This window comes from Orussus abietinus, unplaced genomic scaffold (assembly GCF_000612105.2).
Source record: "Orussus abietinus isolate OABI.00-Male unplaced genomic scaffold, Oabi_2.0 scaffold202, whole genome shotgun sequence".
Classification (NCBI taxonomy): Eukaryota; Metazoa; Arthropoda; class Insecta; order Hymenoptera; family Orussidae; genus Orussus; species Orussus abietinus.
In genome coordinates, this window is record NW_019396013.1 from 108,636 (window position 1) to 121,663 (window position 13,028).

Genomic DNA, 13,028 nt, shown 5'->3' on the forward strand with positions numbered 1-13,028 from the left:
CTTACCCTGAAACAGAGGTCGGCGCTCACGCGAGCCAGGTCATCTAATGGCTTGAAAATGACGTCGTGAAATTCGGGATAACTCCGAGCCAATGGCCGTGCATACAATTCCTTGGCACTGCAAAGCGTCTCGCGATACTCCTCTTCGGCATGCAGAAGTTTCTCCGTAGCTCTGTATCTCCTATCCGTGTCTGGAATAACAATAAATTTCTTAATACGTAACTTTTCACCGACTCCACTCCTCAACAGTAATTTAAATTTAGTCCCGACAAAATGGATCTAGATTTCAGTTCCTAAATGGCGTAACAAACACGTGACGAAATAAAAATCTACTTTCAAGTACATTGCATAAGTTAAAGCAATTACAGAATATAAATTACTGTTGCGCAGTAAATTATTCGTTATACAAAGTAATATATGATCTTAACCTCAAAATTAATCTCATAAGAATACGATTACTAGCTGGGAAAAAAATCATTCATTATACCCTGAGAAAAAGAAATTCATTGAAATATTTCTTTGAATGGCACCAATGAAATATTTTGATAATTCAAGGAATTATTATTCTACTCAAATAAACTCCAATAAATTATCATAATTCGGAGGAAATGTTGCGTCCAATTTATTCCAGTTTATTTGAGTTAAATAATTATTCTTTGGATTAACAAAATATTTCTCTGGTACAATGCAATTTTTTTCCTCAGGGTGCAAATATGCGATCCTAACCTCGAAATGAACCACGTATAAATTTAGTCATTTGTATGGTACATTACATTTTATTATACATTACATAATAAATGATGATAAAGATACTTGGTATCTTTACATTTTAGTATAAGATATATTAAACCTTTCTGTTGGATTACTTTTATACCTAACATGTAAGTCAAAATATCAACTTGTATGTTACTAAATATAATAAAGAAATAATTAGAACATTTGTTTACCTCCAATAGGGTTCAACTGCCGAGCAGAATCCTCGATGAGCAGGACTTCACCGTGAAGAAGAGCCACATCGGCTGCAGGGTCCACTTCGGCTCTGGAACCCGCCAGGAGCAACCTGGGTCGGCAAACCCGATATTTCAAGAGTATCGGAGCGACCACCGAGGAGACAGGTCCTGGAGAAACTGCTGGTAGCTGTAACCAAAGAAATACCGACGAGTCAATACCTTCCTAGCCCAGGGGAATGTTGTTTACCAACATTTTCCATCGCTTTGGGGTCTTTGGACCACCCGGATTACTTGTCCATGCCCGCATATATGTATTTCAATAGAATAAAACAACATTCATTTGCGTTACATTTTTCTTATCCATGACATACATAAAAAAAACACGTCAAACGACTCATAGGTATACATCTGCACCGTAAAGATAGATACTGGACTTTCGGCTTTTGCCAATGTGGAGTTATTATTTTTTTGTCCTTTGATTTCGATTTTCTATCGCGAAAGTTTTCCAAATGACTCCGAAAATGGACTTACTACTCTTTATTTCTACGCTATAGATTTCCACGGGAGAGTATCATCAAACTAATCGTTAATAAAGAATCGAAGAAACGCAATGCGGAATAATAGATCTAATTAAAAGAAAACAGAATTTTTTTGATTTGTTATTTCTCTGCATTAGTATGGAGACGAAAAACGCGTCAAACGTCTTTTGGATGTATACGGGAGAAATGATTACATTCCTGGCAGAGTAATTAATTCTTAGCGGTAGAGTTTTCTTCTTAAAGTATGTATAGATTGTTAAGCATGGAAATGACCCTGCTCAGTTAAATCGTCGCTTTCTTCTTTTTAAAAGCGTCATGAGATACCACAATTCCGGACGCATTTCCGAACCGGTTCCGTCGCCATATTGGATCCGAACCATCATGTAGCTTTAACCTCTTCTCCGATATTTTTTCCAGGAACGAAAAAGATAGATGATAGAACCACTCCCCCGTCTCTCTGAGTTTTTACCGACCCTAAAGAAAATCGATTTGGGATCCTTGGGCCCGTCTTGCGGAATGTCCTAATTTCCTAGACCGAACAAAAAGGAAGAAAAAAAAAGAACTAGAAATTATAATTTCGCGCTACTCCCATCGCGGTTTCTACTCGCCCAGCGGAATGTGCGACAAGCGATATTAAATCATCTTTATAACCAATCGCCCGTGGAAAAATAACTCACAACCATAACAACAAATTATGCAAAGCTTCAAATGTGTACACTTGTAAATGGACCAGTAAATTTTTTCCAGAAACGTTTTTGTTAGATTCAGTGGAACAAAATAAACACTTAATTCATTCGGGACAATACAAATTCTATACACGATTGTAATATTCTTTACTAACGACAACAAATTGTATATCGCTAGTAAGTTCCAATAGTGCCAACGATATTTTTTTTTGGGCGTTGCTACAAATTCATTTGCTAATTTAGCAAACATTTTTTCTAAATAGAGCTCTCTTATGGGTACATCTACGTTGGATATAGTTGCATTCTCGCTGTTGGTGCAATTATTCCTGCAGTAAGAACTTCGTCAGTAATGATTTTCTTTGCTAGAAGTGCGTATGTTTTTTTTCTTCTTTCCGTGCTATGAGAAATAATTCCCGAAAGAGAGGTCGATGGCTCAACTTTCACCGCGGCTCCTAATCCGGCTTGGAGTCGGATAAACGGCGAATCTGTGGCAAATCGACGCTAAATCGACATTGAACCGGATAGATCGGCGGCATATCGGCAGTAAATCGAACGAAGTGAGAGAATGCGATAACGCCGCTGCCCCTGAATCGCCGATCAGCGTTCGATCGGCGCTCGATCGGCGCATCGCCGGCCGATACTCGCGGAATTCCGCAGCGGATTCAATGCGATCGAGAGCGAATACCGGCACCGCGTTGGCCGCAACCGGCCGCCTTGGCCGAAGACCTTGACCATCTCTTTGCCGATCCACTTTGCTCGTCGGCATCGAAACTTCGAGAGGGAACATATCGGCCGCAAATGTTACGCATTCAGTAGTAGTAACTTGTGATCGGACTTATAAGTTTGTAATAATTCAAGTTGAAAATAGTTACTTCAAATGAGCGTCACGAACGCAGGATTTGGAGTACAATATGAGAATTTAAAATAGAGGGGCGGTAATGGCATCGGTTATGTTCGAAACGCAAATATACATTTATTTCTGATTTTGTAGAATCGAGGTGCAAATTAATATTAAATCGACCTCAGAAACTACAATTTTTAAATACCAATTCAGAGAGGACCTTGAGGTTCTGAGTCTAGGAACGGGGTTTTACATAAATTATTGTTAAAAATTGTATTATTAAAATTTGCGCATTTAAGATTTTACTTGTTATAAATATAATGAACTCGTTTTCAGGTCTACTTTGTATAAAATCACTCTATTCTGAAATTGTTGAAGCTTCGATTCCATTGAACGCTCCAAGGACATTGAGGTTATAATTTGAAAAATGAACTTTAAAGGGAATTAAGTGACAAAAATGAGAAGAAAATCTCTATCGGCGAATTAAATGATTAAAAGAATAGAGGATTTATGGGTTTTAAATTGAGACCGATAATTCCCGACTGAAATATCGGTTGGAAAAATTACACACCTAGAAGTCGTACTTGCAACTCGCGATAGGGATTATTACTTTATAACAAGTCCTTAATAGTCATGGACGTGCCTTTTCAACGGCTGCGGCGAGGATCGCGAGGATTGAGAAATTATTTCGCTTAGAATGCACATATGCATCCTGCGGATGCATGTAATCCGCGTATGGCATCCATAAGCGGTGCGCGCAACTGTGCCACCAATAATTAAACTTATTTTATGCCCCGTGGTTTAATTACAGGTAATAACGCCGACTGTAAAGATTGTAATAAACGTAGGTATTAGCATGATATTATAGTTATCTTTACGGAGTAAATGTCGTGTTCCTCATGGGGAACGTACGGGTGTGCGTGATTGCAGAAATATAGCGAGAAGTGATCCCGCCGGTGTAATTTTGAGGTTATGACTGACTAAAAATTCAGGACATACTTCATCTATTTCTAAAAACGAATGGTTGATCTTGAATTTAATATTAATTCCCTGATAGTTTGTTGAAAGTAAATGGTTGAACTTTATTATTTTCAAATAGCTCTAAAATCAAACGAAGGTTGCGATGCATCTCGTAGAAGAGTCGATGAATCGAATGAATCCTCGATCCTTCTTCCTTCAAGATCAGGTCCTGCGTCGCCTCTCAAGGGTCATCCTCGCTTTCGCGTTGTTTACATTTTCTCAAGAGCAAGATGGGGATGACGTAGCCCAGAAGAGAAGGAATGCGCGTTTAATCGTATGTGTCTCCTTCCATTGTTTTACAAAATTTTGAAATGTTCACGGTCGATCACCTGACTTCAATCTTGACATTCTTAATAATCGGACCGTAACAATAAAAAATCGAAGCAAATTTATCACGAATGCAAAGGCGGCTTAATCGACCACTCATAAGAGCAAAGTGCGTAGCAATGGTCCAATCAGAATCATTCAGTGCGTAACCCGACGCCATTTCTGTAATCATTACCGAACGCCTTATGGCACGTCAGGAGTGATATGAGCTTATCGCTGCAGGAATTTTCGGAGGGCGTAACATCTACATTGGAATACGATAATCGAGCTCGTTATCACTAATTATAAAGGCGCCTTTGTATTCTGTTGAGCCACGCTATTCCATCCTGTGCTCCTCCTTCGATACCCTATACGCAAAAAAAAATTGTTCCATTAAACAAATTTGCTTAATTGATCGCATCAAGTTCATTTCGGAAAATGTTTTGGTCAACTGGCCGAGTTCGTATGCTTCAATCAACTTTTAACGGGTTTTGATTCAATAGTTTCAATTGAATATATTTCTCTGACTACAAAAAAAAAACTATTGTTCCCTATAATTAATGATTGTATCATAGATCAGATAATTCGCGGAATCGAATAATTCTGGATTTATCCGTAAGTTCAAAAAATTTCATTTCCCCGCATTTGAAGAAGATCAATGAAGATGGAAGTCAGGGTTAACGAAATCGAGATCGACCGAGATTCCGAAAACGTCGAGACGACGCATCAAGTGCGCGGAGCGTCTCGACGCTTACGTCGCGTCGTCAGAGCTGCTCGCAGGACGCTCGATCAAACCGCCCACTCTCGCTTTTAATAAAGCCAAACCGGAATCGTATGCCTGAATCTAAATTGCATAATTATAGCGCTCTCTCTCGCTCCCATTGGCGAGCCTATCTCACCGTCTCGCTCCAGCTGATCCATCGCGCTCTCTCTTTCACGTCCGCTCAGCTGCGCTCGGCTAAGGCCGGCCCAAGCCTCCCTTCGAGTCGCGGTTTCTTTTTTTACGAATCTTACCGGCATCCTTTTTCTCGCGCGACCGGCCCGGGGAATAACAAGATTATAAATAACGTAATATAAACGCGGCGAGGCGGCATTACGCCGCGGGACCATAAAAATATCCACCAAATTAAGCGACCGCTTTTCTTTTCTAAAGTGAAAACGCTCTTATCGACCATCTTGCTTCAGGAAATCCCGGAAGCTGAAATCGGCGACTCGAAAAAGGACATATTAGATCGTTGCAGAGGTTTTGCTGTTTTCTGGCAACCTTTTTTACCATCTTATCGACTGACTGGTTGATTTATTGGTTACTGATTACTAACTGACCTTATGTTACTGGCCAAATTTCAGTATTTCAAAGTTCACCTATGAAAGGACTCAAAGATGGAAATAATTCAGGAGAATTATCGTATACCGTACGTGATACTTTATCAGAAAATACCTGGCGGTGAAGAAAGATGCACATAATCGAAATTTCAAGTTTAAGAAAATTATTATTTTTTTTTTATGAATTATTTAGACTCACAGTGGAGAAAAATCGGTATGATAGAACGATGGAATCGAAGATCAGTTTGCGAAGACCAGATTCTGCAGCTGCAAACGGCTCACACGGAAGTCGCCAATTTGAATTTTTATTAGTAAGTAATTTGTCATATTTTTATTTCGCCTGCACGTTCCGCTAAAACTGATTATTTCTTGTTGGGATAACCGTTTAGCAAAACCGTTTGCATAAGTAGTTTACATAATGTAATGACATAACGAGACCGTGGGTGGTCGAATAGGCACATGATACGTACATGTCAGTAATGACATATTCGAACCCTCCTCGCTGATATGAGTAATTGTCGCTATTGAAAATATAATAAATCGTCCTAACGGTAATAATTCAGATTCCAATATTCTTCCCATCAATTCCATCCAGTGGTCTTAACCTGAGTCATTTTGCATTTGGACAAATTCGTCGAGAGAAAAATGAATCCCTCTTTTCAAGGAATTGTAGTTATCGATCTTCGATCCACCATGAGTGATCCAGGAGCTGATCCAAAGATCTGCATCAATGAATCATCTAAAAAAAATCTCTGTAACTCCCCGAGTCATCGGTATAGTCATTACGATACCTTCGCTCGTATTACGGCAATAGGGTCTCGTATACATCCCGTTTCTCTTCGTACTTGTATCGGACACTCTACATACACTTGTAGTCGAAGCATCCTGCCTCTCCCTGCCTCATTATGAGACAATGAGGATAGTTACATCGATCACTGACTGTGTATACGCAGCAGAACGGAAGAGGACGTAGCGACGCTAAAGATGAACAGCTATTCGTCTTTGTTTCTTTGTGACACCATCTGCACATTTTTACTGCTTCAGATTAGAAGACTCAAATTGGACGATTTATGGCAAATTGAGCGTTTGTAAATGAGTCCTTACTGTCGCAAATACTGTCGTATTTGTTGGAAAGTAACAAGTCGCAAAATTGGGCGATTCATTATAAATTGGGTGATTTTACACGAGCCTTTGCGATAATGTTTGTTTTAAAGTCGCAAATTGAACGATTTTAAACGAGTCTTCGCAATAATATTTGTTTGGCAGAAGCAAGTGTAGAAATAGAGCGGTTTATCACAAATTGAGCAATTTTAAATGAGCTGTCACATCTGTTGTTTGAAAGTTGCAAATTGAGCGATTTTTAAATTGCGAACGATTTTGCTAATGTCTGATTATTTATTTCAAATCGTTTGTATGATTGTCAATAATACATAATAAAAATTGTCAAACTAGAATCGAATATTCATTACATTCGCATTGTTATTTTATTTTAAATCGCGCCTAGTTTTTAATTTTATCATTACGTGACATTCGCTCTGATTTATTAATATCTAGCGGTGTCGACTTCCTCTAAAAAAATCTATTTACTTCAGATTTGTAATTTCCGCGAGGCCAAATGCATATTGAACACACAATGACAAGTTCCCCTAGTAGCACAAAATATTTGTCCTATATTTTCTATATATTTAACGAATATCGTACATTTTGTAAATATTTAGCAGACATTTGAAATATTTGTAAAACGTTTACTTTAGAATATTATTTCTNTATAGAACCCACCCCACTATTTTGTTCTACAAATTAGCGACTATCTAAACGTTCAGCCTGATTAATTTCGCCTAAAAAACATATATTACATAAACTAAGCTCCTAAACGAATCGCTGGTTTTTCAATATGAAAAACGCAATTAATTCGCCAAGACACTTCTAAACGAACCGCTGGTTTTGTTTATAAATTATTGAAACTAAATATGTCATTGAGATTTTCAACAAATATTTCAAATATCTTCGAATGAAGTCTACAAGAAATCTTAAAAACTCTGTCGCTTGAGATATTTAGCAAAGATTACAAAGAAATATTTAGAAATTATTCTATGCTACTAGGGTCAGTAATAGATCCAAAATGAATGATTGCTCCGATTTACATCTTCCGCCCCGTTCCGTGAGGTACGCAATGTCATCTCCCATTGTATTGCATTGAATCACGTATGACCATAAACTCTAATCGGAGAAAAAATGCCAGCACGCACATTACGTGTGCTCTGACGTCGGAATTAAATCATAGACATGTGTATACATTTTTTATGATTTATATGAGATGGAAGTATTTTAGACGATAAGTAACGAGGGGCTGGAAAGGTCATGGCGAGTTACATAAATGAGATAAAAATGAATTCGAATTATAAGTGATAAAAAAGTTGGCATAACGGCGACAGGTCTCTAGGAATTCGCGGGAATAAAAAGGCGCCATGAAGTGTGGCCCGCGTCGGTCAGAGAAATGCCATAATCGCACGTGGTATTGCCGAGAGGTGACGTGCGATTTATCGTACGAAGGGCACCCGACGACGTTTGACGTCTTCCTCGAGGTACCACGTGGAGTCACGACATCGTCCTCGTCGGACCAACGCGACACTTACTCAGCGGGAGGTCGAGCAGTGGTTCTCACGTGACCAACTTCGGACCACGTAGCGCATGTTATCTACCCTGAGAGAAAAAAAATCATTTTCTAGGAAAAAAAGAAATTCTTGGGTCGAATAGAAATTTTACTGGTTACAACAAACTCAGTCGTAGGATTGATATAGTGTTTTTTGGTTAAATCGCCTGGTTACTTTTCCGTATTTTTTCCGGAATTATGAGTATATCCTAAAAGCAAGAATCTTATAAACCTTATTTGCGAATATTGATCATAATCCTTAATCGTGTCTATGCAACATTGTTGAAATCTGCTACCGTTCCGCAAAAAGGCGAACAGGTCGAAGAATCACGAGAATTTAAAAACCGTAGCTGTCGTGTAAAAGATAAACAAAAATCGAATGCGAACATCCTCAGTATATCCCACGAGCAGAAACCTCATTCACGAATATTGGCCATAATTCTTAATCGTGTCCACGCAACTTTGTTGTAAAACCGATTGCCGTGTAAAAAATAAAGAAAAATCGTATGCGGAACATTCTCAGCATGTCCCACGAGCAGAAACCTCATTCACGAATATCGCCCGTAATCCCCAATCGTGTTCACGCAACTTTGTTGAAAACCGGCTACCCTTCCATGGAAAGGCGGACAGGTTGAGGAATCGCGAGAGTTTGAGAACCATGGCTGCCGTGTAACAGAAACCGAAGGCCGTACGGACTTCACGGCGTGTACAGCCGTGTTCCGAATCGGCGTGAACGCGGGGCTACCCGCGCAGGTAGTCTATAAACCGTAAAATATAGGCCATTCCGGAAAGTTAAAAGAAATAACCGAACCACGACTCCCGACCTCGCGGCAGGAAATTCCTCAAGTCTATTTAAAGTTCCCCATAATTCCCGAAGGAAGAATCCCAGCATTACTAAAAATGACTTTAATCCCAATCGAAATCGCGACACCACCGGGAAGGGTTTTTAGGAGAACACGAACGGCGTGGTTTCTATAAATTCACGGGGACCGACCTTTCACTTTACTCGATCCCTAGGTGCACGCACATGCAAGTGCCGGCAAGTGCAACGACAGCCCCGAGGGGTCCGTACCCCATGTTATATGGGAACGAGGGGTTCTTAATTCTCCCTGAATTGTCATAAGGAAGTATAGGTTAGGATGACACGAATAGCGATTCTCAAGATAGCTTGCCCGGCGAATGCACATAAAGTGCGCGACAAACGAACGCAAGGTCGAAGGCTGACATTTTCGTCTTTTCGATCCGCCGACCTCGAGCGGAATTTTTTTATTCTCTCGGACACAAGCGGAGATTAGGTGAAATATGAAAAATGACACGTAGTCGGTTAGTTGCGACACGCGGCCGATCTCGCGATTGGCATCGTGCAGCTGAACGGAACCGAACGGAGCCGAGCCGTGCCGGAGCTGAAGGCAACTCCCACGTTTACAGCGTACCAAATGAGTGGCATAAATAACCTCGGACGTAAAGCAGTAGTAAAACATCGCAGGCCGAGTGGTTTTATAGTATGCAGAAATCATCGTGCCCCTGGAGCATTTGTTTGGCGATTCTTCGACGTTTTTTGCCGATTCGGGAAAATAGGGAGGCAGGACTTTATCGATTGTGCACCACCTACAGCGCGCGCGTTAAACGACCCGATTAAGGCACGTCGTTCTTCTTGCCGCCCCATCACCTCCCGGCAATGATCGGAACCATTAAATATCGAGATTCGACCCGACATTGAATAAATCTGCTCGATACGTTCTGCTCTTTGAGTACGTGATAAAACGCCACCTATACGTATCCTCGTTAATCGCGGACACGGTTGAAAGGTTGTTGACGTCTTGTATATCTTGCGAATGCGAGATGAAAAGGTGCTAAATATTCGGCTTTTACAGCCGACTTCTTTGTTTTTCCGCTCTTGTAGTGTCTAAAAATATAACTGTATCTCTGAGGCAGTTAGTTCAGGAATTGTGTGTTAAAAAATATTTTAAAGTCAAATACGAAAGTTTCCTCGTTTTCGGGTTATTTTAAACTCTTCTTGCATTCATTTTCTAGGAAATATTTATTTTTAATATTTATATTAAAATATTGGACATTTATTTTAATTAAAACGCAATTCATTCGCGATGACCCTCCTAAACGAATCGCTGGTTTTTCAATATGAAAAACGCAATTAATTCGCCAAGACACTTCTAAACGAACCGCTGGTTTATCAATTTCCAAAACAGAATTAATCCGTCGTTAGCACTCTTAAATATCGCGCCATGTCGCAACATGACGGCGTTCTGAAAGGCGCGGAACGAGTAAAAAAATCAGGCTTCCGCAGAAGCACACCTTGTCTGCTTTGCCCCAAGCCGCTGGCATAGATATTTTGAAGAGTCTACAGTCGGTAACCCGAGACGATATACTGCCTACCGAATGTCGCGGCATGGAGTGCACGCACGACATAGACCGGCTACCGCAGTCCGCTTCAAGCGGTACGCACTCGGTGTGACGTACGACGCAACCTCGCCCATGTTGAAACAGCCTCGGCGATTCGGCGAACCGCAACCGATCCTGCATGCTCCTTTCGCCAAACGGCAAATATTTAACGGCGAGACTATTGTAAGTCAGCCCTATTCCTCGAGCCCCGTAGGACGCTCCATGGGAAATGCCGTACGGGGCGCATCAATGAAAAATTGCGATTCAGCACGCGGAGGCTCTCGATGCCCGGCCGCGGAATGCATAAAACATGCCAGCAGGAGGACCGAATGGCGTATACTTATAAATATCGCCGAGTAAATCGTTCAATAGGGAGTCCGGATTGGCAGAGCGGCTCGTTGCAAGCTCCTTTCAAACCCAGGGTGCGAATATATACGAACTTGCCGCGCGTAAATCGCTTGCCAATTGCGCTCGTATTTCACTGACGCAATGGAAGCGCTGCGATGCAGAGTCTCGCCCCGACTTGGGTAATCTGCGATGCGTGATGTAAAAACGTTACTTTACCATCTGATACCTACTTTTTCGCGCTTACTGTCTTTTATTATGACTGGTATTTATAGGTATATACGTATGGATGGGACGGCGAATTGCGTCGCGATTACCGTGCGATACTGGTGTAATGTACGGTACGAGAGACGGTAAGGATAATAACACCTAAGATTGCATCTTCGTGAATAAGGTGACGTCTGGGATCTTTCGTATTTTTATTCGAAGCTGAAGCCTCTCTGCGGTGTTAATTCATCGGCTTTTGTCTTTGGAGTGCTGGGCTTCGAGAATTATTGCAGGTGACTGCATCGAAGGAATGGACCTGATGAAACTTTCAACGAGAGGGAGATTTTTCATTTCTTGGGAAGTTTTAGTTTTGATGCTCGAGTTAATTATTTGGATTTTTCAGGTGTATCAGTGGTAAGGTTTGTTTGTAGAGGTGCTCGTAGAGCAGGTACTGGTGGACGTAATGTCAAAGTATCTATTGGATTTGCTGTTGAAACTCTTACTAGCCGATCTACTGCTAGAGTACTTGTTACTAGATCCAGAATTATAGCACCTACTGAATTTACCTGTTACCAGACTCAGGATTATAGTACCTACTAGATCTACGGCGACAGGACCGACTGCTGCTGAATCAACTACTACAGCATCTATTACTAGATCTACTACTAGAGCACCTACTACTGAATTTAGTATTAGATTACTAGATCCACAACTAGATAACCTACTATTAGACCCACTATAACACTTATCTACTACTAGATTTCCCAGACCATTTACTGCTCCTCTCCCCCTCTAAAGTACCTAATTCTCAAATTTTTCATAACTCCACAAGATGTCGTTACACCTGAATCTCAATTACAGTACACTGAGAAAAAAAATATCGAAACAGAGAAATATTTCTTTGAACAGTACCAAATAATTGCTTTGTTAATTCAAAAAAATAACTATTTAATTCAAATAAACTCGAATAAATTGGATGCAACATATCATTGGAATTATAGCAATTTATTTGGATTTATTTGAGTCAAATAATTATTGTTTAAAGTAACCAAATATTTCTTTGGTTCAATGACATTTTTTTCTCAGAGTAGTTCTTTATGTCGAGGAGTCTACAATTAAAGCGTTGGGAGGTCGAATTCGACCAAGCATGAAAGTAAGGAAACACCTAAAGGAAGAGATTCTTCGACAAGGATCAGCGATGCGAGAGTGAATGACAGGTCCTGCCTGCCAGCCGCGACATCTTGCGTAAGAGAATTCGGGGTAAAGGGTTATGAGTGCGGAATAAACGGTAGGAAAGGCCGGAAGTGCGAATTCCACGGTGTTTCCGCTTGTTAAGGCACGAGGTTGAAGCATCTAATGACACTGTTTACCGTTCACGCGGCAGTAGCAAGTTGAGTAGGTGCTTACTCGAGGGTGAGTCACGAGAGCAAAGTGTCAGCGATCAAAGAAGCGCTCGTGCCCGAATTTCTTGAATCACGACACGTCATTCTTTCCGGGGTCATTCACGACTCCAGACTAGACCTCGTTCCCGAAGACACGTGTCGGAATTATCGCGAAAACAATTAGCGCCTTTATCGCGTCACTTTCATGGGAGACAAAATTAAATGATATAGAACCCACCCTATTATTTTCTGGTCTACAAATTAGCGACTATCCAAACGTTCAGCCTGATTAATTTCGCCTAAAAAAACATACATTACATAAACTAAGCACTTAAAAAAAGTAACTTACATTTCTATTACTTTATGAAAGTAAAGTG

At 40.6% G+C, this 13,028-nt stretch overlaps 1 protein-coding gene across 2 annotated transcripts in view; it reads right to left on the reverse strand.

Moving 5' to 3' along the window:
* Window positions 1–13,028, reverse strand: part of LOC111674374 — an 81,731-nt gene that overhangs the window by 22,451 nt on the left and 46,252 nt on the right. For both annotated transcript variants that reach the window (XM_023434586.1, XM_023434587.1), the window contains exons 3-4: window positions 947–1,136; window positions 6–190 (exon numbers count right to left, since the gene is read on the reverse strand). In XM_023434586.1, the coding sequence (XP_023290354.1) occupies window positions 6–190; window positions 947–1,136 (375 nt within the window). The remainder of the gene's footprint in view (window positions 1–5; window positions 191–946; window positions 1,137–13,028) is intronic.